The sequence below is a fragment of the Argopecten irradians genome, chromosome 2 (genome assembly GCF_041381155.1).
Source record: "Argopecten irradians isolate NY chromosome 2, Ai_NY, whole genome shotgun sequence".
Classification (NCBI taxonomy): Eukaryota; Metazoa; Mollusca; class Bivalvia; order Pectinida; family Pectinidae; genus Argopecten; species Argopecten irradians.
The window spans coordinates 44,917,069-44,942,509 of NC_091135.1; the positions used below are offsets into that span (position 1 = coordinate 44,917,069).

At 34.5% G+C, this 25,441-nt stretch overlaps 1 protein-coding gene and 1 pseudogene across 1 annotated transcript in view; one reads left to right on the forward strand and one right to left on the reverse strand.

Annotated features, from left to right (window-relative positions):
• The window catches only part of LOC138315647 (uncharacterized), a 62,911-nt gene extending 55,388 nt beyond the window's left edge, over positions 1–7,523 (forward strand). Inside the window, exons 67-77 of the mRNA XM_069256826.1 lie at positions 158–319; positions 796–831; positions 1,857–2,047; positions 2,680–2,834; positions 3,589–3,758; positions 4,790–4,834; positions 5,162–5,200; positions 5,599–5,716; positions 6,019–6,137; positions 6,557–6,671; positions 7,319–7,523. Coding sequence (XP_069112927.1) covers positions 158–319; positions 796–831; positions 1,857–2,047; positions 2,680–2,834; positions 3,589–3,758; positions 4,790–4,834; positions 5,162–5,200; positions 5,599–5,716; positions 6,019–6,137; positions 6,557–6,671; positions 7,319–7,445 — 1,277 coding nt within the window. The 3' untranslated portion in view covers positions 7,446–7,523. The remainder of the gene's footprint in view (positions 1–157; positions 320–795; positions 832–1,856; positions 2,048–2,679; positions 2,835–3,588; positions 3,759–4,789; positions 4,835–5,161; positions 5,201–5,598; positions 5,717–6,018; positions 6,138–6,556; positions 6,672–7,318) is intronic.
• A 2,949-nt stretch (positions 7,524–10,472) lies between these two features.
• The window catches only part of LOC138315648 (sodium- and chloride-dependent creatine transporter 1-like), a 33,691-nt pseudogene continuing 18,722 nt past the window's right edge, over positions 10,473–25,441 (reverse strand).

The following is a 25,441-nucleotide window of genomic DNA, read 5'->3' on the forward strand; positions in this document are numbered from 1 at the left end:
TAAAACTAATAAATTCAGTAGACTGCAAATGATACTTTCCACCATCTGCTCTCCCTCTTATTCACCCTCTTTTTCCACTGACAGTATTATTTATAAGTTTGACTGTATAATTATAAGAGAATAAATTTTATGATATGTATATATTTTCCATCTAAAGCGACTCACTACCCAACAACAACCGTTACGACCACCACTTCAGTGCCGTGTGTGGACGTACTTCCCAACTGTCAGGACTTCGTTGCTGCCAACTTCTGTAGTGATCCAGCCTATAAGAACTGGTCAATCACCAATTGTGCTAAAACTTGTGGATTATGTAGTGGTATGTAATATCTTACGTTACTACTATAGGAATACATTAGTCTAATAATATTTTAGTTTATTCACTGTTATTCTATTCACTTTAGCTTGTCTAATTTTATAAGAACCTAAGTTACTGCCAACATACAATAGTGTGGTATTTAGATGTTGGATTTTGAAGAGAGAAACACTGAGTAGGGGTTCTATTTGACAGTTTTAAAAACTCTCAGATACTATATTATTAGAGTAAAGCAATTCCATGAAGTATGTATCCTTGATTGTTTGTTTTTCAATCACTGACCTAGTTAGCTTATGACCGAACACAAGACCACTGTTCTCGTAAAGTTCATTATATCCCCCAAATTATCGGTTTTGAAATATTGAACACAGAAAGCAAAAGTCTGCAAAATCACTTACAATCACCTAATTATTAACAAGCTTGAATTCGTCATTAGTGATTTGTCACAGATTATTACATTTATACTATTTTTTCAATAGGATCAGCACAGGGACCTACCTCTACTGTTGGGTCAAGTAAGTAGTTCTTGTGTTCTTATTATCATTTGTTATCCCCCGCTTTCTCCGAAACGGGGGATATTAATTTGGGTTTGTCCGCCTGTCTGTCTGTCCGTCGGTCTGTAACACTTCGTTTCCTTGCAATAACTGTAACAAATGTAAACCGATTTTCTTCAAACGTGGTGACAAGGTTAAATGCCTGAAGGGCTCGGCCAACTTCAATCGCGACTGTCGATGGACCGTTTTTAGCGGAGTTATGGCCCTTTGAATTACTAAAAACGTCATTTTCTGCCATTTCCGTGCAATAAGTGTAACAAATGTAAAACGATAACTTAGCAACAAGGTTAAATGCCTTAAGGGCTTAGCCAAGTTCGATCGCCACTTTTGGAAGATCTAACTTTGCAGAGTTACGGCCCTTCGATATGATAAAAAAGGTCATTTTCTGCCACTTCCGTACAATAATTGTAAAAGATATTAACCGATTTTTTCAAACTTGGTAACAAAGTAGTTAAATGTCTTACTTCCGAATAAGACTTCAGTTGATTTTTTTCATGTTTCAGCCAAGGTTAAACCTTACCTCAATAATGTTTTAACTACAATATGTCCTGAAAGCGCGGGATGGAAATTCCACGAATTTGCTTGTTTTTATTAACTTGCAAGTCTATGTGAACATTTTAGGATTGTGTCAATATAAAGGATCCATAGAAAATGCTATTAGAGCAACCCAGTTTTAGCACAGTATTATCGTCGTGAAAAAATGCGAAAATAAGATTTCCTTTAAAATATAAACGTTTACAGTTATAAACTTTTTGTAAAAGCTATTGTTACAATATCAAATTAATATTTGGTCATATTATTCATAGTCATGCTGTAAATGAAATCGTGAATTGCCTTACTGGATACCAAGTATGTAAATATTGTATTTCTGGGCCATTCTTCTGTTGCAAAATGGTCACCTCTAGATAAAAAATGACCACATTGGTAAGAATGAATAATATCACCTTAACAAGAGGTTAACAGTAAATACAATCTAACCTTGGCAGTGACCTCTGGTACTGGCTGGACTTTACTGATGAAGGGGGTAGCCGGAGTCCCCGGTAACCTTTACCAGCTGTGGTCAGGAACAGGTACTCAAAACCCGAACGTCCCCGAGGCTTCCTACTTAACAGCACAATATCCTGGTCACTACAAGCCAGACCTCTCCAACAACTGGAATTCACTCTGTCTGGATAGGGTGAGATAGTCTTCTTATAATTATACCCCCGCAACGAAGTTAAGGAGTGGGGTATACTGGAATCGGGTTGTCCGTCTGTCTGTAGACACAAATTTGTCCGGCGAAGTCTTCCATAACTACTTCACATATTTTGATCAGATTTTGTACAGAAATCTCTGACATAGAGGGGAGTTGAGTAAACGATACATGGTTCTGCAATGTCCCCTAATAATAAAGTTATTACTACATTTGTGTAGCAGTGGCGACAAATATATATATATATATGCATTTGGTACCTAGATATGATGTGTCTTGTAATTGTTACGTTTTTGAGAGTTAGATATGCCATGTACCGGTATTTGGTTCCTAGATATGACATTTATTTATAATTACCTGTAATGCGTTTCTAAATTCGACAGTAATCAAAATCCATTTAGAAATTATTATATAATGTGAATGGCCGCTAGACACGAAATAGATTAAATTTGATTTCTTATTTCGATGTTAGAAATCCACTAAACTCTTGAATACTATTCTTTAAGGATATTTTTATTTTGATAATTGTCGGTTTTAATAGCATTTATTGTGTATTTATAAGTGTTTGTGGAATGTTTTTTTCTTAAAGATGGAAAGTATCAAATGTTTACTTGTAGGTGAAGGTATCAATTTACAACAAGGGAGTGGAGAAGGCCTGGATCATCTTCAATGCTACAGGATCTGACAAGATGAACTGGTTCACGAAGGATAGAATTATAGACTCCAGTTGGTCCGATATTAAGACTGCTGCAAGCCACTTTTCCATGCCAGGGTAAGAAAACTTAAATACGTAGCCTGCTACCATTGATGTGTTAAGCTTTTATACTGGGACAACTTCCAACCAGTGTTCTCTGCCATTGCCAGGGCAAGTAGCCTAGAGATGTAGCTGCTACTAATAAGTTATTATGACGTTTTTTTTATATGACGATCGACTGCTGATTCCCTAAGCTACGGAAAAATCAGGGAGAATATGTAGAAAGTATAAGACGAAGAAACCAATTGTTTATTTTTCTTTCCTTATATATATTTTCAAAAAGTATTATATATATATATATTATACACTATAAAGTCAGTGATCTTTAATATTCTGAAACCATGTATAACATTTTTATAAACCATGAAGCAGTCAATCAAAAATAAAAATACTTCTTCTGAACGTAACAAAGAATTTCTTTATTGTTGCTATAAAACCCTTAATATAAATATTCAATACATTAATACACTTATATGACTAATCCGTCAGAATAGTCCTACCAGCGAATTACTGTGAATGCTTCATTCATTTAAATCCTTTTTGCGGTCGTTTGGAGTGTTATATACACCCTCATATACTTCACTTTGGCTTGATTAGTTTATAATTTATAGTAATTGTTGCAATATAATATTAATATATAATGTTACATAGTCATCAGATGTTAAGGAAGTAGAATAATTCATATTATTTGACGTCATATCTGATCTAAAAATGTTTCCAAACACATTACTGATTGACCTCAACATTAGAGTATATGAAACTACATTGACAGAGACCCGTCAGATGGAAGACAGTTCTATGCTAGTGGAAACTCCAACGGATGTGATTCTACTGGATGGATGATGATCTCAACAACAACATCAAACCCTTGTTTCTTTGAGTCAGGCAACAAACCTGCTTTCTATTACGCACCAGGACAGACTCAAGCAAGATGGGGATTCAGTAAGTCAGCTTACCTGATATGAATTGGCAACATATACTGTCTACTGTTATCGATTCGATTGTATCAGTATCAAAACATTGAGATGTTATGTGACAAAATTTTTTTATGTGGTAAATTACAAAAGCAATAGCTTTTGATATAGATAAAGAGAACTTATATAAAAGTGTTACTGTAAATAAAGTTGTATTCAGTCTATTCAACCTATTTTTTCAGATTTAAAAGATAAATGCCATTATTTAACGTCCGTTAGAAGAGACCATCCTGCGATTTATTTTTCACAATTTTTTTGCAAATTACGCAACATTTACACGCCAATGATACTCTTGGCAAGCAGTTTAGTTTGGGGTAATATGATATTTAGGGCCCCGCATCGAGATGCGGGTGCCCTATAGTAATCAGGTTGTCCGTCCCGTCCGTCCGTCCGTCTGTCTGTCCGTCCGTCCGTCTGTCCGTTTTTTTTCTTTTGCACATTAATGATGGAAGGGAGTGGAGTATTTTCCCCATATTTTACATGATGATTCCCCATCCATTCTAGATCTGCTTGGTAATTTTTCAGGCTGAAATTAAATTAAAAAAATCGGCCATCTTGGATTTTAACATTTAAAAAAATCACAATGTTGTTGCTCTTAACTGATAAACATTTTGTTATAACATTATGATGCAAAGTTGTTCAGAATTAAACAAGGAGTTGACTGTCCAAAGGTAAGGTCATGGGCCAAGGTTACTAAGTCAAAGGTCAAGGTCAAATTTATTTGAGTTAATTGTATGCTCTTAATGTAATGTTAGCTTGGAATCAGGATTCAAGTTAAATACTTGGAAGACTTTTTCCAAAGAATTATAATAATGTACCATCATCGGTTTCCCAATTAATGTTGACATTAATTATTTATTAGCAACATATAGCTAACACGGAAGAATTCGTTGTCAAAATACTACTTTTCCACTTAAGCACGTCAGACACATAGCGGGGCCCTTTCTGACATGTCAGTGTTCTAGTTGTAATTAAGAATTAAAACGTATTTCCTTACAGCTAAAGGTACTGGGGACGTATTTGCTATCCAAGGCCATAGTACATGTGAGTATTTTAATGTGTCATTCATTGTATATAGAAACTATTTTCTATTCTTCATATTTAAAGTAGTTTCTTGAGAATTTTTGGCAATATGGAGAAAGAACATTTTGTTTTCAGACACCTGAAGAAATGTGTGACCATATGTCCCATAAAGAAGCCATTATCTATTCCAATGATAACTGTAGCTTGGTATGTGTACATGAAGGTCATATTGCATTTCAATTTTGAGGAAATTTACAGCTATTTTGTAGCTGTCTGCTCTATTCAATCAATTTCTGTCTATAATCTTGATATATTTAGTTTTTACGTTTATCGTACCATTTATCACAGGTCCAACAACACTTGTTGTTCCCACGAGTTCAGGATCAAGTAAGTAGTGCGCATACAAAATAAAATAAAAATAGAGAAATTGAGATATAAAACAATCAATTTAATTTCTTATTGATAATTTGAATGGTATTGACGGTTGCTTAGACTAAGTTGGCGAACAATAATACATATAGTTTGAATCGGGGAAACGTTGCCCCTAAGATTTTTTTCCGATGCATGAAATACTGGTAGACCTGCATGGTAATGATAGATGCAAAAGATCAGTTAAGAAATTTTAGGAATATTTGCTCCTATTTAGATGGAAACTGGTGCATATGTTTTTGGAGAAGTGTTCCTTTGGGGTCAGTAAACGCTAAATTTGTATATTAGATATATAAAAGCTTGCTAAGTTAACATAATGAAGCCCATAACTGGACACATGTTGTATTTTATTGTAGGAAACGGCTGTACTTACAAGGGTCAAACCTACAAAGCTGGTGATAACTGGGTCGATGACTGTAAATATAACTGTACCTGTGATGACGACGTTACTGGCCATTACACCTGTAACGACTTGTAAGTAGGACGCATCACAACAAAATTAAAAATTATCTGTATAATGCTTGTTAACTATGGAGTCTACTGATGTTCTATTTTGTAAATAATCGCTAGCATGTGTATGATGAGATTCGCATATAATGACAAACTATACATGAATACAATAGAATTATAAGTTTAAACTTAGTGAAAGTCTTATACAATACTGATCCTCACAACCATTTTACATTATTACTTCAAATATATGTTATATTTTTCATTGTTGAACGTCTATTTTTTCTCTCCGACATATTGTGTAATCATTTCTATATATTAAAAAGGTGTCCCATCTACACTAATCTACCAAGCAGTTTGAAACTGCAGAAGGTTCCAGGACAGTGTTGTCCGAAGGTTGTGTTCGTATTCACTGGAACAATCATATCCTTCACAGCTCCTCCAAGTAAGTACTGAACGCAATGCTATATTGCATCCTCTCAAAAGTATTCACACAAAATTGCGTACAGGGGATTTCGTACTTGAACGACCTTAATTGTTGATAAGACGCTAAGACTGATCAATTAACCAATGTTGTGCAGTAACCCCTACAGGAATCATCAGTGAAAATGGGTATTTAGAGGTGTTTGTTGTCAGTAGTGGTTTAATACTACTAAGAGGAAAGTCCCTTTTAAACTAATATCATTTTTCCAGTTATTGCAATAGTAAATACAAAGATCATAAAAAGTAATACCGTTTAATTTCAATAGTTTATCATAAAAAGCTTTTATACGACTATTTAGTCAAGTATAGTCAAGTACTTTGAAATTTTATCAAATTGATAAGAAATAAAGCCTTCTCAATGTGTTTATTTTTTTATTGCAGACATGTGTTTCTATAAGGGCAATTCTTATGGTACTGGAGAGACCTGGGATGATGGATGTGACTATAAATGTAACTGTTTGGATGCTGCAACAGGACGATACAAGTGTACACAGAAGTAAGGCTCATTGTGTCATTTTACAGTCCAACATCCTAATTTCAATTCTCGAGTTCTTACTTGTCAAACTGTCTTTCTACACATTTGTGATTTATCGAGCTCTAGAGAAAATCGTTAAATACTCTTACCATATCTAGTATTATTTCATGACAGCGTAAAACGATAACAAAGTGCAATGTAAATAAGCTTAAAACAATTGATGATCACGCTTAGAGTGTGTAAAATGACTAGAAAATAATTATCGTTCATAGCGAATATGAGGGAGATATGTATTTACTTTAAAACTGCCCAAACCAAATACCTGTTTAAGGCTCGTTGATTATATGAATCTCGTTTTGATCTTTGGCAAGTTCTTTAGAAAAATAACTGAGCAAAATTTTGGTGGATGTTTTGAAATTCGCCAATAGAGATATACTTGCTCTTATATATTATAGAAACTTTATACAAGTAAGTTTGTCTGTAGTGTCAAATACGTTATTACTGGATCGTTTTAAGACAGATATTCTTAGTCTTATGTATAGAAAAATTATGTATAAGTTATTATTGTCAATAGTGTCCGTTCTCTAATCAAAACTTGACTTGATGATATGTGCCGCGATTGAGGAATGAATGTTAGTCAAGTCCACTTGCAATTTCTTGCGTTGTAGGTGCGTTACGTGGAACTTGCCTCCAATCTGTCACTTGAACGATCCAGCACCTGGTAAATGCTGTAAGACTCCCAACTGTCCTTCCTTCGTAACAATTAACTATCCACCGAACTACCAAGAGGAGTAAGACCATCCAACGGGTAGATCCACTGTTGTTTTTATATATTGTATGTATCAGTTTTTCAATAAAATTAAATAAAATATTGGTATGACTGTTAACTGGATACACTTGTATACTAAGTAAATACTCACTACAAGAGATACACTTGTATACTTAGTAAATATTCTTTACAAGAGATATACCTGTATACTTAGTAAATACTCTCTACAAGAAATATACTTGTATACATAGTAAATACTCTCTACAAGAAATATACTTGTATACTTAGTAAATACTCTCAACAAGAGATACACTTGTATACTTAGTAAATACTCTCTACAAGAGATATAATTGTATACTTAGTAAAAACTCTCTACAAGAAATATACTTGTATACATAGTAAATACTCTCTACAAGAGATATACTGGTATACTTAGTAAATACTCTCTACAAGAAATATACTTGTATACATAGTAAATACTCTCTACAAGAGATATACTGGTATACTTAGTAAATACTCTCAACAAGAGATACACTTGTATACTTAGTAAATACTCTCTACAAGAAATATACTTGTATACATAGTAAATACTCTCAACAAGAGATACACTTGTATACTTAGTAAATACTCTCTACAAGAAATATACCTGTATACTTAGTAAATACTCTCTACAAGAAATATACTTGTATACATAGTAAATACTCTCTACAAGAAATATACTTGTATACATAGTAAATACTCTCAACAAGAGATACACTTGTATACTTAGTAAATACTCTCTACAAGAGATATAATTGTATACTTAGTAAATACTCTCTACAAGAAATATACTTGTATACATAGTAAATACTCTCTACAAGAGATATACTGGTATACTTAGTAAATACTCTCTACAAGAAATATACTTGTATACATAGTAAATACTCTCAACAAGAGATACACTTGTATACATAGTAAATACTCTCTATAAGATATATACTTGTATACTTAGTAAATACTCTCTACAAGAGATATAATTGTATACTTAGTAAATACTCTCTACAAGATATATACTTGTATACTTAGTAAATACTCTCTACAAGAAATATACTTGTATACTTAGTAAATACTCTCTATAAGAGATATAATTGTATACTTAGTAAATACTCTCTACAAGAGATATAATTGTATACTTAGTAAATACTCTCTACAAGAGGCTTTTCACTTCGAAGGACCTTCTTCGGGTTGTATTGATAAAAACAGAGGCTTATGAGCTCTTCTCTAGATGCAGTTTTAAATCAGCCATTCGATATCTAGAATAATGAATAGAAACGACAGGGCATGTAAGTGTCCCATAAATATGACTATCTTTCGAAATAAGGCCATAGTTGGGTTTTTTTCTGTTTTGTGTCCGCGTGTGGGTAGGTTTTTGTGCTGTTGTGAGGCAAAAACAAGCACAAGCAATTATTTTTAGATTTCGTTAAAAAGTCGACCGAAAATAAAAACTTCCGGAAAAATGCCCGTTTCCAATTTAGTCAATTGTGGGAAGCGTCATCCCCACGCTTGACTTTCAGCGAATACACTAATCCTGCTATCGTTCAAGGACCACGAGAAGGCATCTATCAATCGAGCTCGATCGGTTCAATCGAGATGTGATGCAGGATGTTTTCGATCTTTTTCCTCTGAAATATTAAGGGGTGAGAATGTCTGAAAAGTTGTAAAATTCGGTCGTTTGTGTTTTGCTCATTTAGAACAATGACACGATATTTTATACATATGCATTCTATGTATGCAAACCAAACTTATTTGCAGGTACGAGATTTGAAAGAACAAAAGCTGTTTCGGATAAAACTCTGATAAAATGTTTTCTTTCCTTGACAAATAACTCTCCTGTTGAGGTAAACTTAGAAATAAATTGTTAGAGGGTTTTTTGGGGGTTTTTTGTGCGTTATTTGAGTTCAAACTTCACGATTATAAAAAAAGAAAAGTTTAAAAAATTAATGCCTTTGACATCAAGATGTCGAAGAGTAAAACTGTGATACTTGATCATGAATATCCCAATCCAAATGAGTTTACCGGAGGCTAAGGTTAATTACAGTTATTATATTATTAAAAGTCTCCTGAAATACTTTTGATATTTAATATATTGAATTCTTTCATTGAATCATTTTTAAAGTATAATTGATATTAAAGTCCATATCAATTTATTTGATTGAACCAGAGACTTTGCTGATTGAACATTTTTGCACTCTGTTTCTTAGTCAAATAGTGTAATAGAAATATTTTTTCTTTGGTTGAATTAAATTTGAAAATATTAAATATTATGTTGTAGTTTTATTTTAACAGACTATGTCGATTATGTAGTTGTGGTAGTATAGTTATGACAGCTTGGATTAATGAAATCATGAATCGGTATAGTTAGTGTTGACGTGCAGAAAATGACAATGCAGAATAAAGATGGATACAAGTCAAAGTTTGAAGAATTGTTTGTACTGTTGTCAAAGTGTTGTATAAAAACAGAAAACAAGTTTGCAATACAGTGTATAATAAGGCTTTTATTTAATATTTTTATAAAGGCTATATGATATGAAGTAAGAGTATTTAATAGATTAACTTTATAACAGACACCCTGAAAAACCTAATTTACTCATACTTCAATCTGTCAATCCTTTAATAATTTCAATGGTGAAATATGTTTGTTGCATTCAATTGTGTGCTCCATACCAATGAACCACGATAAGGAGATTATTTATGAAACATTGTCTATTCTACCACTTGCCAGATTAAAAGTGGTCAATATACTCAGCATCCCAGACAAAGCGTGGGATCCGTGTTTTTTCTTCGTCTGTGTTTTTTTTTTACTTGCTGGCTGGTAGGTTTTTTAGATTCCAAAGGACGCAAAACAGAAACAAAACAACTATGGTCTAACTCTCCGTTAGAAGGTTCATGTACTGCCGCCGTTAGATTAATAAACAGAGAGTAACATTAGTATCCATTTTCTTTTTACACCGTGGTTTCCTTATCAATTAATATACTGTCTTGTCTTTCAATGTTGTATGTGCAAAACATCAACTCCTAGAGTTCTGCATGGATTGTAACCAAATTTGGCCACAAACATCCTTGGGGGAAGAGGAACAGAACTTGTATAAATTTTGGCTCTGATCCCCTGGGGGTAGGAGAGGTGGGGCCCAATAGGGGAAATAGAGGTCAATCCTTTAAATCGCTACTTCTCATAGAGTTCTGCATGGATTGTAACCAAATTTGGCCAGAAACATCCTTTGTGGAAGGGGAACAGAACTTGTATAAATTTCTGCTCTGACTCCCAGGGGCAGGAGGGGTGGGGCCCAATAGTGGATTTAGAGGTTTATATTAAAATTCCTTCAGAAAAGAAACAATGAACCTGTATTCAGAAAATTATTTGGCATTACAAACCAGGTGAGCGATACAGGCCCTCTGGGCCTCTTGTTTAGATTCCAAAGGACGCAAAACAGAAACAAAACAACTATGGTCTAACTCTCCGTTAGAAGGTTCATGTACTGCCGCCGTTAGATTAATAAACAGAGAGTAACATTAGTATCCATTTTCTTTTTACACCGTGGTTTCCTTATCAATTAATATACTGTCTTGTCTTTCAATGTGTTGTATGTGCAAAACATCATATCTTATACTGATGATTAAAAAGGCTGACCTAGACAACCTTGTCTCAATATGCAGAAGCTGTAATACGATATAATGTGCTTTGTTGGATATAACAGGAAAAGATGGAGTATATGATCCCTTTACAACATTTCTTCTTCTTCGTCTTTTTGACATTTTGTAACGTTGACCTTTTTTATGTTCCATGAATGAGGTATCCGGTTTTCCTCTATGATTGGCGTTGTCAATATTTTCAGTCTCTGGAATGTAATTTGAAAGTTATTAAATGATTACTAAGAAATATGAAAGTTTCAATCGATGGGAAAACATAAAGGTCGCGTTGAGTTGAGCGTATTCTCTATCATTGAAAAGTATTGCTTGTAGTCATCTTGCCGAGCTGAAATGTGTTTTTCGTATTGCAAAAATGTGGCTGCAGTGGCCAAGTGATAAATTACTACAATCATATTTCGATTCATTTATAAAAAATGAAGTGTTGAGAGAGTAACATGATGTACAGATAATAAGAATTAAGTCAAGAGCACAAGTTTTGTCATAAAATAGGTTTACCTCTGCTATTGTTCCTGGAGTTGTCGTAATTTTATAAACCATGACGGCAGGTACACAGATCATCGACGATAAGGATAGCAGGAGTCCAAAAGCTTTAGCGAGGGGCGGATAGGAATATGACGATACTAAACTGTCTAGTCTTAACGCCACCAACTGTGATAGGAACAGTCCCTTGAAACCAAATATAACAAGCGTGTTTAAATTTTATTTTCTTTAAGAAAAGAAAGAAAATAAAGAAGAAAAAGTAATACGTGCGAGAGTTTAAGATAGAAAGCTTATTGGTTCACACGTGTGTTAGGTCGTGACCTGTATCCTTTGATCAGATGATATGATTGTAAGATACGTTCTTATTTAGAAAGCATCATTTTCAATTACTTTTATTCATAGCCTTCGTATTTACATGACATATTGACTTAAACTGCGCTTGCACAAGGAATATGTTTGGTTCCGTTACTTTTATTGAGTCGGTTAAAGATGCTCCACCGCTGACAAATGGTATTTTTTCATTATCAAAAACAGGAGCAGACGATTTTGTATTTTTCTTCAGTTACAAAAGTTACTTATTTTACACCATTACCATTATTGAAAAGTCTGAGCTTCTAATTTTGCTTCAAGCTAAAAATATAAAAAAAATAATTCATTGCATCCCGAAAAAAATCCGTGGAACTATATCTTATATAGAATGAAGTAATGATTGCGCGTGCACCAAAGGCGAAATAAATTATTTTATGTTATTTTTTGTGTTAATTAGGCATATATATACACGATTAAACACCAATTATTGTTCAAATGATGAATATCATTTATGCTCTGTCGGCGGTGGAGCATCTTTAAACATGACGAGCTACAAATACACATAAGGAAAATCATAAATAGATAGGATATGATACCGTTGTCAGTATAGGGGTGATGAACTTCAGGCAAATCCGGAATAACACGTTGATCTTAAATCCAAGCATCATGTGAAGGACGTCTTCAAACCTGTCGGCACCTGTAAATATTTATAAGATTTTCACAATTATCTCTCTGATTCATTATTTGGGTACTAACAGCGTGTCTGTTGGCATATCTTTTAAAGAAATAACAATATATCTGCATTAATGTATATGTTATCAAATCGCATTTGTGAAAATGGTGACATATTGCGATAGTCGTTATGTGAACGCAATAACTTGAGTAAATATGAACCGAGCTTAATGAAACTTTGTATGTGGACTAACATTGGAAAGATATCCGATGAGTTTGAAAATCAGCTTGATTTGACAATGATTTACGGAGTTGATTGAGTTATTGACCTTTATTAATTGGACCTTGTGAACGCGATAAATTTAAACCAAGCTTAATGAAACTTTGTATGTAGACTAATATTGGAAAGATCTCGGACGAGTTTGAAAATCAGCTTGATTTAACTTAATTAGGGAATACGCAGTTATTTCCCTTTTCAATAATTATTATTCAACCTTGTGAACTGGATAGTGTGAGTTAATATGCACCAAACTTAATGAAACTTTGTATGTAAACCTATTAGATCCATGTTCCTATTTGAGCAAATGACGTAACTAAATTGTACAAATAAGGCCAATGGACCTCTGGTTCATTTTAACATGATAGATAAAGATAGTCCATATTAAAGATAAACAAACTCAGGTGTTAAGAATTAAGTTACTACAGATATACTTTATTGATTACAATCTTCCTAATCTGCATTACATATATAGGATAATTTAAATGTTATATCTACCAAAAACCCATCCTAGAGCAATACACTCCCAAAAGCAGACCCACAGCAGCACCATACCACTAGCGGAGAAATTGTCAAACAGTATCCAAATGTAAATTCCACCCTATAAAAAGAACATATTGGCATCAATTTTTCGGGACATTATTTATCCATAGAACTCAGCATGAAGCCTCTGGTCATTAAAATAAAACTCATGAAAAATTACATTTCCCTTTAGTAACGTAACCTTTTAGAACTGTATTTATATAGTATATTAAAAAGTAAAGATCATTGTAAATATCAAATTTATGCTTAAAAATGGAACCATAGCGGGTAGGCAATCTTGTAACATGAATGGTAACATGAACCTAAAGTAAAAATATTACCTCTGGTTCATATTTACATTATTATGCAGTTTGGACTATTATATCCAACAAAATATTTCAAACATTGGTGCCAATTGTTAAGATTCATCGTTTTGAATCAGTATTTTTTTCTTCATCATGCGTACTTTTAGAGTTTAGCAATTGGTTAAACCATTAGCGATACAGATTGATCTAATTTAAGTGCCTTGCGGATACAAAAAAAGGCTGTCAGCGCTCTCAAACACGGGCTCCTTTCTTAAAATTGCTTCAGTAATCTATTGAAAACCACGAGTTTTCATTAATTTAGCCGTGAAAATCATTCCAAGCCAAGGACAAATAAGTATGATGCTTTGTAAGCAAAGAATAACAACATAGAATCTATGCACTGTGATAGTACTTGTTTTTATGCTTTATGTATGTTACACTTGTACGATGAAAACTTTAAACATATCTGAAGACGTCACTTTATTATTATTTATACTGTCGTAAAAAGTTAAATTCAATGGTAAACCACAACTTGGCTTCTTCGGCTGACCGTGTGTACTCCTATTTAGACAGCCAATAATCACAAAATTATAACATATATACTTATATTCCATAGTAACATATATGTATATAGAATTAAGATACATTTAACAAGCTTGAGTTTCAGCACTATTTACTGTTAAAGAAAGCATCACTATGTTTTGGATAAGATCGAGTTTCAGTTTTTTGGGGTCAAGATAGTGATTGCTGTTTCTATTATAGGAAATCAAAGTATGTAATCCATTATCGATATCATTTTGTTAAAAGGTGAAGGGTAAAACCTCCCGCTGTGGGATACAGCGGGTGACGCCAACGAAGAAACCACACTAAATCCACTGAAATGCCTTAAAATATTCACATCATAGTTAAAAATCTGACTTCCGAATGGAACCTACCCGTGTCGTCATAGACAATCCAACAAGGAAAAGAGCAAAGCAGTACACGGCTGTCAAAACCATCCTGTTCCAACTTCTCTGATAGCGTTCGGGGAGGGCATCAATCATCATGGTTCCAACTACCTCGACCCCAAGGAACTAAAACAAAAGGCCGATGATTCACAAATACTGCTTATGCACAATCGTATAAAGGGTTGCAATCGCTTGAAATTAGAAACTTTCTTGGTATATTCTTGGTGAATAAATGTAACGAGTGCTGGTAATTGTCTTTTGCTGTTTCGGCAATCTGCCTGCATGCTCTGTTCTGCAGGTATGGCATTAGAATTCATTATTGTACCTGCTGCCCCTATTGCATGATTGTAAAAGGCGACTAAATTTAGGATATTATCTTGTCTCTTCTTCCTAACTAACTTTCTTCTTCCTAACTTCTCCCTTGACATCACCTTACTTTGCGCGATCTGCTGAGCGTTCGCCCCTGTAAGGTAGGGGCTGGGTTCTGTCACCTGGCCGAGGCACATCAATGTCTATAAATTGGTAGTTTCTGCTCCTGCTTAGCGCTCAACATTAAGGGAGTGGGACTACTGATTCGCCCGTTCTCAGTATAATGAGACCGGATGGAGTGCGTTGCTTAGTGTGTTTGGCTGCATGCTTCAGTAATATAGCACTATAAAAAGGAAATAGTTCCACTATACAAGAAGACACAACACGAATATACTGCAGTCTTCCAAAACACGCACCTCGCACGTCATACACGCAACATACCGCATACATGGGAGGCCTCCTAACATGACCCTGGCTGGTATTGGGACGTTTATTTTATCAAACACACAAACAAGTCTTCATGCTTTTATAGCTATTAGGGTTTGTTTGATTGATTACCGTACTATTAACAGCCAGGGCCATGTAAGGACGGCCTTCCATGTATGCGGTTTGTAGCGTGTGTTAAGTTCGAGGTGCGTGTTTTGGGATACTGCGACCATACTCTAATGTTATAGTTTGTTAAAGTTAGATAAACTTACCAAGCTATCCATACCGACTAGGAACAGCATGAAGAAGAATAACACGGCCCAAAAGCTGGCTCCTGGCATCTGGGAAACGGCTTTTGGATAGGTGAGGAAAGCTAACGCTGTACCTGTTAGTGTATAGTATATTAATTCATTTAGGTGTCGTATTGAAATCGCAGTTCGCATAAAGAATCACTCAAACACGAGTATATATTCACAAAGCATAGATATTGTTTAACGTGTTCTGAAAAAGGTACATGAATACAAAAAAAGACTACGGAAGAGCCCGTGCTCTGCAGTTCAGCAACGACACCCGTCATATTGCAATCTCAGATGAAAAGCTAGTGACAACCACATAGTAACAAGGCATACTACAATACTCAACAAGTCTGCCTCATGGCGTTAAAAACATTATGCTCACGAATCCTGCTGGCGGCTGCATCACACGGATTGAGAAAACATTCCCGTGGGTAACGGAGATACACAATGACCAATTCCTGTCATAGGTCTGAAAGAGAACACAAGCAAGAAGCAGGGACTCGCTGTACCTGAAGTTGATATATCTGAAATGTCAACGCCTTGTTCATGTGCCATGAAGCCGAGAACGGAGAATACTGCAAATCCTCCTAGAATACTAGTGCCGCTGTTGATACACATGATGATGATACTGTCTCTAAAATAAAAACCGGACTGACCGAAAATTACATGTCCTGAAAGGAATGACATTGATAAATTCCGATACATTCTACCCAGTAACAATGTCATATTCCCGACATCGTTAAAGTCCTTCTTGTTTTCAGCAGAATTTTCATATAAAGCTTTTACAATTTGTTTATAAGTTATTCTTAATGAACTTAACGATGTTGCAGTCAATTCAAATGCAGCCTTATCATTTTTCATCATAACTTGCAACAACCTATCAATCATCTAACCTGTTTCAGTTCAATCCTGCATACATGCAGAATTGCATTCAGTGGTCCTGTTAATATGATGTTCATCTATTACACTTAACCAAACAGTCGTTACCAGATACACTTAAAGTAAGTATGTAATAGTAAAAATTCTTTAGTAAATGGATTTACCTGTAGAAATTGTCATTGAATTTCTTGTAGCTTCCAAGAGTCATTAAACCTCCAAATGCAACAGCCAGTGAGAAGAAGATTTGAGTTCCGCCATCTATCCAAACCTGTACAGAATGCAAAATGCAAAAACGCCTATTAATAAAAACTTTGGATATGCATATTGTTTTCTTCGAGGAGAGTCGAGACCTAGGTGTTGTTTTTTCGCCCGTAGCGGCATCAACATGTGTGTTACACTTTTGACGAAGTCAATCACATTCGATTTGCACCAATCAGAACACATGAACATATACTATATATGAGACTAAAACATATATCTAAAACGGGTCTGGTATTTATTCGACTTAAAAACTGAAAGTTTTTTTCTCAATAAGACATATAGATTTCTGGAAATAGGAGTTTATACCATAAAAGAAAATGGAAGAAAAAAAATATGTCCGTGTGCTCGTTTATGAGCTATTGTCACTCACAGATAGTCTTCTTTAAAAATATACGAAATGGAGGGTCCGTGAGCTTACCTTTTGCCTCATTTGAATATTTGTTATTTTTCAATATTTCAGAGTCAAAAATAAAAGTGCTAAAATTAACATTAAATGTAAAAATAAAGTGACAAAAGTGTATAATTTAACACATTAATGCTCAATATTTTAATTACCACGATCCTAGTAAAGATTTACAGCAAAACATAGTTCGATACAGCTAAAATGCTGGCGCAGTGATTATTTAAGTAAAACACAATTTCAGTAAAAAAAATGATAAAACTGTGGCTCTACTTAAAGTTATCAATGACAACATTTCAAAATGACCGCCAAATAAGCAATTTCTCAAAATCCCCGGATATAGAAAAATCTACTAAAAATAAAAATGTAATTTTTATCACAAAATTTGAAACTGGCAACTTGCCTTGCTACAGATATTGAGAGATTGTATTTGAAAATCTCATAAACAGGACTGAAAGCTCCGAAGAATGTATCCCTAAAAAATGCGATTCAGGAAAATTTTCAGCAGTTTGAGAACATATGTTTCTTACACCATATAATCATGTAACCATGTTTATTAGTTTATATATCAGGTACTTCCAGCGTTTGACCAATCTCACTTTACAAAAGCAAACACATTGCGTCGCGTCCATTTTGATCTCGGTCAACAAACGCTGGTAGAAACGTAAATGTTTCACATATTTGTCAAAATCTACCATCACACCATGAACAACTAAGGTCGTAGAATTTGTTATTACACACTCGTTAGGGTCTTGAATTTTGTTGATTTAAAACCCGGACCGTGAAAGAATGTACGTGTTGATAATGTCAATAAACCTTGAGATACAGAACATGTTACCTGTACATCACTTAGTCTATTGAAATTCGGGATAATGAAGTACGCTATGCCATCCACGGCACCGTCCAGGGTAAGGCCCCTAACAAGTAAACATGTCAGGACAACGTAGGGAAACACTGCAGTAAAATATACCACCTGTAACACAGAATCACTTAGTACAGTATATATATCATTCACAAATAAGTTCTTTTTCTGCAAATAAATAAAAATAATTTTAAAAATGCATATGCATAATATTAACGATCTCACAATTATCAAACACGGACATTTTTAAACAATAAAGATTTGTGAAAGGAAAAGAAGACGGACCCATGTGACATGAAATTTAAATTGTATATGCCTTGGTGTCATAGCAGATTGATCATATAGAACTTTGGTTTTTAGTTCACCTGGCCCGAAGGCATGGCATCCAAACTTTTTCTCACTTCTTGACATTGTGCATAAACGAATCTGACTCCCTCGGGTAGGAGGGGTGGAGCCCATATGAGGAAATAGAAACATCTCTTTACAGTATTATAATTGAATGAAAGGTAGGAATTGTATCTAAATCTTTGTTCCGAAATAACGTTGTATCCATTATTCAGATGAAAAGCATCCTGTTTATAAGAAAAAAGCCAATAAAAAAATCCCCTCACTAATAAAATCTAATTTCTCTTTGATAGTTTTTTGCCATTATCATTGCAATATCCAGGAGCGTGATACAGGTCAAATAGGCGTCTTGTTAAATGTACGTGTGCTTATTGTCAATATATAATTTGACAGATCGGTATCATTAAGTATTTCTTGTCGAAATAGAAAAAAAAATATATCTTTCAGGTTTCGCATTGCGACATGACGCACTGAATTGCACTTAAGGAAATATTTGATGTTCTGTGATAAGATTTTGTCCGAGTCAAAAGCAAATCGAAGGTACATACCTTTCCGCTCCATTTTACACCTCGCCACACACAGAAATATATTAAAACCCAAACAATGAATAAACTAAGTGCGATTTGCCACACCACTCCTCCACTTTCTCCTATCCCGCTGGACTTCTGGATAACACCCCGTCTGTTACATAAACAAATAGCAGACATAAATGAAATTAATAAAACTGCATCAAGTTGTTCTTGTTTATAATGGAAATTTTAAACAATTAAAAGCTCAAAATCAAGGTGGCTTTCATCCCATGATAGGGGGGGGGGGTAAGCATGAATCTTCTGATGCCAAATACTTACTCCCAGAATTCCACAGTAGGATCAACCGGAGGAAGGCCCGTGGAATTCGTGTTAAAGCAATCATGTCTAGAGGCGTTGTAGGTGTCGTGTGAGGCATTAAGTTTGTTTAGACAGGTGACGATAGTCATCTCCCTCGACACTGAACATCTGTCGATATAGGAATAAACAGTTAAAGAAAATTTATCAGAGATTCTTTCATTTACATTTAAGTATTGATGCCTCGCTTGGTTTTTTTTTTAATTTCATAGGGGTATGAAAAATAATTGCTTACAAACTTTATGGATCCGCGTATTGGATTCTCATAAACACTTTGCAAACACATATTTATCATAACAAGATTTAATTAAAAGATGATATCATCAATGCGCAATGCCTCTATTTTTACATCTGATTTTTTTCCCACAGGTATGAAAAATCCAAAAGTAAGATTTAATATGAAAACATAGCAAAATTGTTGGTTGGTTGTGTGATTAAGCTCAACTTAAGAACATCCTCCGCTGAATGTAATACTTTCCGTATGTGATTGTATGTATGTTTTAGGAGGTTGCAGTATACCGGTATTCGTGTTATTGTTCTCTTTTGGCCTTAGTGATTATATATCTAAATTTGTATCTCAATTTACACTCTATTCTTGCAAGATTATTTTAGGATCACAGATGCTCTATCCGTAAGCGCTGGTTGTAGTTGCATGGTCACCTCCTTCTTCATTGACTGTCTTCGTTATAACGTCTCCTAGCTGCGATAATCGATTGTTTTTGTTTTGTTTTTCCACTGATTAGCGATTGACCCGGTGAGAAAGATTTGTCAATTGACCTCTATACTTTAGTCTATCAAAGTATTACTTCCCGCTCCTTATCAACAAAATTCAGCAAAAATGGAGTGGGGGACTGGTTTTTCTGTTGTCAGTGTTATGTGATACTGTGCAATGGGTGCAATGTGCTGTTTAATGATGACATAGGGGCGACTTCTAAACTGTAAACCAACAGCGCGGTGCTGTCAAACAAGACGTTAGGAAGAAGAACGTCAATAAGAAAGATGAGAAAGGACAAAATCGTAACTTTAGTCGACTTTTATGAATACAATAGTCGCAACTGGTCCATTTCTAACGCCCTTCAAGGCCATCAATAAGGAAGCACTATCTAATGGTTAACAGTCCTATTATTATAAAGAGGAAAAACACGAGCAGACCGTAGTCTGTCAGAAAACATGTTGGAGGCCGTCCACGAGCTTGGCTGTTAATAGTCCAATACCTGTCCGTGTTCCATGTGTTGTTGCAGTGTGTCCATGGAAGCACAGATTGCATACTCATAACCATGTAGTACCCGCCCCAGGCCAAGATCAGCATGTAGTAGATGTTATAGTATGTCAAAATCACCATAGTCGCCACCCCGACGCCTAAAGTAAAGAATGTGACCAAGATAAAAAGCAATGCCAAAACATCTACCGTCTGTAAGTTTATTGCTATAACAGTTTTACCGTTATGATTTTAAAACACAATAACTAACCAAGCTGGTACCGTAATTTATAATAATTTTACGGGATTTTGAATGCTACCATTCTGCTTACGACAACTGAAGTAAGTTTACGACAATCTTCTCTGCATAGCTCATGTATGTGTTATATCTGATTTGTACAATACCTTGAAAGAGGGGACATATCTTCCACACTCCTATGGCGCCCTGGCTCATATACTGTCCTAGTCCTAGTTCCGTGATCATCACCGGGGCCGCCCCGAGGATCAAAGACAAGAGATACGGGATGAGGAACGCACCTAAAACATAATAGTCACACGTGAGAATTGCACCTCAAACCCGAATTACACGTGTGAAAGAACGCAACTAAACCACGCAAAATTACACATAAAACACGAATAAACAATCGTTCGTGAGAGTAGCACTTTAGTCATATTAATCACACGTGAGGAACACACGTAAAACAAGGAACTACATCGAAGGAACGCATATAAACACGAATTACACATAAAGAACGCACATACAACCCGAAATACTTGCGAGGTACGTACATTTAAGCATTGAACGTCTTTCAGTTGGCATTCATAGCCATTATGAATGCCAATTGGACAGAGGCGAATTCCATGAAGTGCGCTAGCTCTTCATGTTGAACTTACCTCTGTTCAGTTGGCATTCATTTTGGCTATGAATGCCAACTGAAAGACGTTCAATGCGTATATTTACATTTGGTTACAATTTTATGGTGAAATCCCAAGGAATTTTGCAATTATAATGAAATAATCATTCATTATCGTCATGGATGGAACAGTCATTTGAACAGCTGTCATCCGTGATTTGTTTGTTTGTTTGATTAATTAACGTCCTATTAACAGCTATGGTCATGTAAGGACGGCCTCCCATGTATGCGGTGTGTTGCGTGTATGTTGTGCGAGGTGCGTGTTTCAGGAGACTGCGGTATATTCATGTTGTGTCTTCTTGTATAGTGGAACTTTTGCCCTTTTTATAGTGCTATATCACTGAAGCATGGCGCCGAAGACACCAAGCAACACACCCCACCCGGTTACATTATACTGACAACGGGCGAACCAGTCGTCCCACTCCCTTTTTGCTGAGCGCTAAGCAGGAGCAGAAACTACCACTTTTACAGACTTTGGTGTGTCTCGGCCAGGGGACAGAACCCAGAGCCTTCCTCACAGGGGCGAACGCTCAACTCAAGGCCAAAAGTGAGGCGGTGCCAAGGGAGGCATTAGGAAGGATAAAGTCAGTGGTCGCTGGCACGACAATTGTGACGTCACAATATGACGTCATAATAAGCGTTTGAAGTTTATTTTCTACATGACTGTCAACTGCGTTTGGTAAGGTTACATAGTTGGACTGCAGTGAAAATGTAAATATAAAACATAAGAACTACACGTGAAATGTGCCTAAGCAATAATTACACGTTAGCAACACACCTAAAACAAGGAATTACACGGAAGGAACACATATAAACACGAATTATACAAAAAAAAATATACAACAAAATGCTCGTGAGGAACACACATAACACACGTCAGTACACCTAGATCACAGTGTCTTTGCGTCCGTTAAGGCTTCGGTATGATGTTTTGTATGTCTATCACATGGTGCAATTAGTTGACTAGATTGATATACAGCAGTATGCATCATGGCTAACCTTAGGTATATAATTGTTGACCCATAAATTGCTGTGTAGCTAGTAAGTTCTGACAAAAAAACGCAAAAAAAAATTACATTTCAGGGGGAAAAGCCCACAAAGGTCGGTACATATTTATCGAATTTGGCAACGTCTTTTTTCTCTTTCGGTGAGTTGAAAAATCATGCCATTTTAATTCCGAGCATTTTCAAATTGTTGACGTCGTGTGCCAGACGGCGTAATCGCCGGAGCGGAGATTCGACATTGTATCTCGAAATAAACATCAATAGCAAGATTTTATACTTGTATTTCACGGTTTTTGTAGTTGACATTGTCAATTTAACATTCATTTTCTTGTAGCTTTTTACATGTAATAAGTATCACGTGTACTATTTCAATTTCAACAATATTTTATTGATATTATGTACATCAATAGGATCAGACATAAGGCTACGCCTATTTAAGTCCTCTCCAGATCTTATTTTAAAGTATAAACATGAATTCATTCTGCAATTAATTAATACATATATTTATATATACAAATAAATTGAATTAATTACAGTATAGTGATAATAATATTAATAATTACTAATTAAAGGGGGATAACTCCAATTTTAATTTTTTATAGAAAATGTTTCAGAACAAGTTTAGTTATTTGGATTTCATATTCCTAGTGATTGTAGTTTTTGGATAGGGATAAGAATCATGCTCATTTATTGACAGACTAACATACATACACACCATGAGATATTAGGCCAAAAAGTCCCCGTGCTTATGCACAATGACCCATCCCTTTGGAATATATGTATGAAAGTCTGACAACAAATGAGCATTTTGTCTTCAGTTGAAAATGAAAAAAAAAAATTGGTAGGAGATTGAATGCAATTTTTTATACAATTGGAGTTAACCAACATTTATGGTTCTAATATGTACAGTTTGATTATTCAATTAGATAATTATTATAGTATAAAAGATTCTCAATATTCGATAAACAGTATTCAGTATCCATACAGCCAGGATAGTTTAGAATAAATTAGAAATAAATATTAACATATACAATAGTTTAGATGTTTAATTGCACTGCTAGATAGTATTTTGACTATCAAGTAATTAGATATGGGTACTTGTTACTTGTTTTTGTTTGCTTATATATGCAGAGGGCTATGATACATGTATATAGAATATGTTTATCAGAAATCAAATCTTTTAGTATGGCATATATATTCAATCACGCATTGTAAAATATCTTTGTTAATATCATTATTGCAAAATTTACATCCATTTAATAGTGTTTCAATGTTTAAATGATTATGATTATCTGGTAAACCTAAGTTATTTATTCCCTGTATAAGAACTGCTCTCTGTTCATAGAAGTGCCTACAGTCAAAGAAAAAGTTATATGAATTTTCATTGGTATAATAACAGGAACAGGCTGGAGATTCTCTTAAGTGATCGTGATAAAGATCAGAGTTTAAATTACTTGCTTGGTTTCGTAGCTGGCACAGAATAATGTTATATTTACGGTCGCCATGATATTTAAAAATATTAGAAATTTCTGTAGTAGGAATATCATTATCAATTTTGATACTTTTTTTTTAAATTGTTCTAATGAATTATTAAATATGAGTTCTATATCTGTTTGATTAAATTCTCTTAGCATTGAGGGAATAAAGCTGTTGGAGTATAATTCAGTTCTACAGAGGGGGGATTAAACAGGCGATTGTTCCTTAATGTGTAAGGAGTATTATTATTATCATTAAAGAATGGATCAATTAAATTAGTAAGATATCTAGGGGATTCATTATTTACAATTTTAAACATCAATATTGATTTATGTCCAACTTCAGCATAAAGTTTATTATGAGATGTTCCTCTTCTCAGGCCTGTTATAATTCTTATTGCTTCTATCTGTACAGATTCTAATAAGTCTTTATCTTGGTTTGTACAATTATCCCAAATGACATCACCATATTCTAAAACAGGTCTTAAAAAGGATGTATAAATTTTTAAAAGGCTCTTTCTATCTACATTATGTTTTAGTAATCTTAAAATATTTAGTCTTTTAGAGGCCTGAGTATAAATATTATTAATATGTTTGGACCATTTACCATCACTACTGAAAGTTACCCCCAAATGTTTATGAAATAGAACAGAGTTTACAATATCATCTGCAAATAGAATATCAGGATTGAATATATGTCTTTTTCTTGAGAAAAGTACAGTTTCTGTTTTTAAAGGATTAAAATTAATGTCCCACTTCTTTGCCCAATTATTGATATTACTTAGATCATTGGTTAGATTATCTGCAATTTCTACATGGTTATCAGTTATTATTTCATAAAGTGAAGTATCATCAGCAAAGAGTTTAATTTTACCATTTACACATTCAGTTATGTCATTAATATATAATAAGAATAGGAATGGCCCTAAGACAGAACCTTGTGGTACACCGGCATTGACATTTTAAAAAGAAGATAGGAAACCCTCAGTAGATACTCTTTGTTTTCGATCAGAAAGATAATTTCGAAACCACTGTAACACTCTTCCTTTTATACCATAAGACTCTAATTTGAATAATAATCCTTCATGCCAGACTCTGTCGAAAGCTTTGCTAATATCGCAGAATATAAATTTTATTTCATTGTTTTTATCCAAATTATGCACTATCGTATTATAAATATCTAGTAACTGGTTAACTGTAGAGTCTTTAGGCAAAAATCCTGATTGGTGCTTTGTTATAATATCACACTCTTTCATATAGTTAAACATATATTTAAAAATTACTTTTTCTATTATTTTACTAAAGCATGGTGTTACAGATATTGGTCTATAATTTGAAGCATTACTCTCAAGCCCTTTTCCTTTATAAATGGCATTGATATTAGCTGTTTTCCAAGATAATGGAATAACTCCAGTTTCTAAAGTTTTATTACACAGTAGAGTAAGAGGGTGTATAAGCGAGGGAGTTAGATGTTTAATAATTTTTGGTATCATGTTGTCTGGACCAGGAGGTTTTTTTCATTAAGTAAATCAAGTTAATCTTTAATATCCTGTTCTAAAATAACAATGTT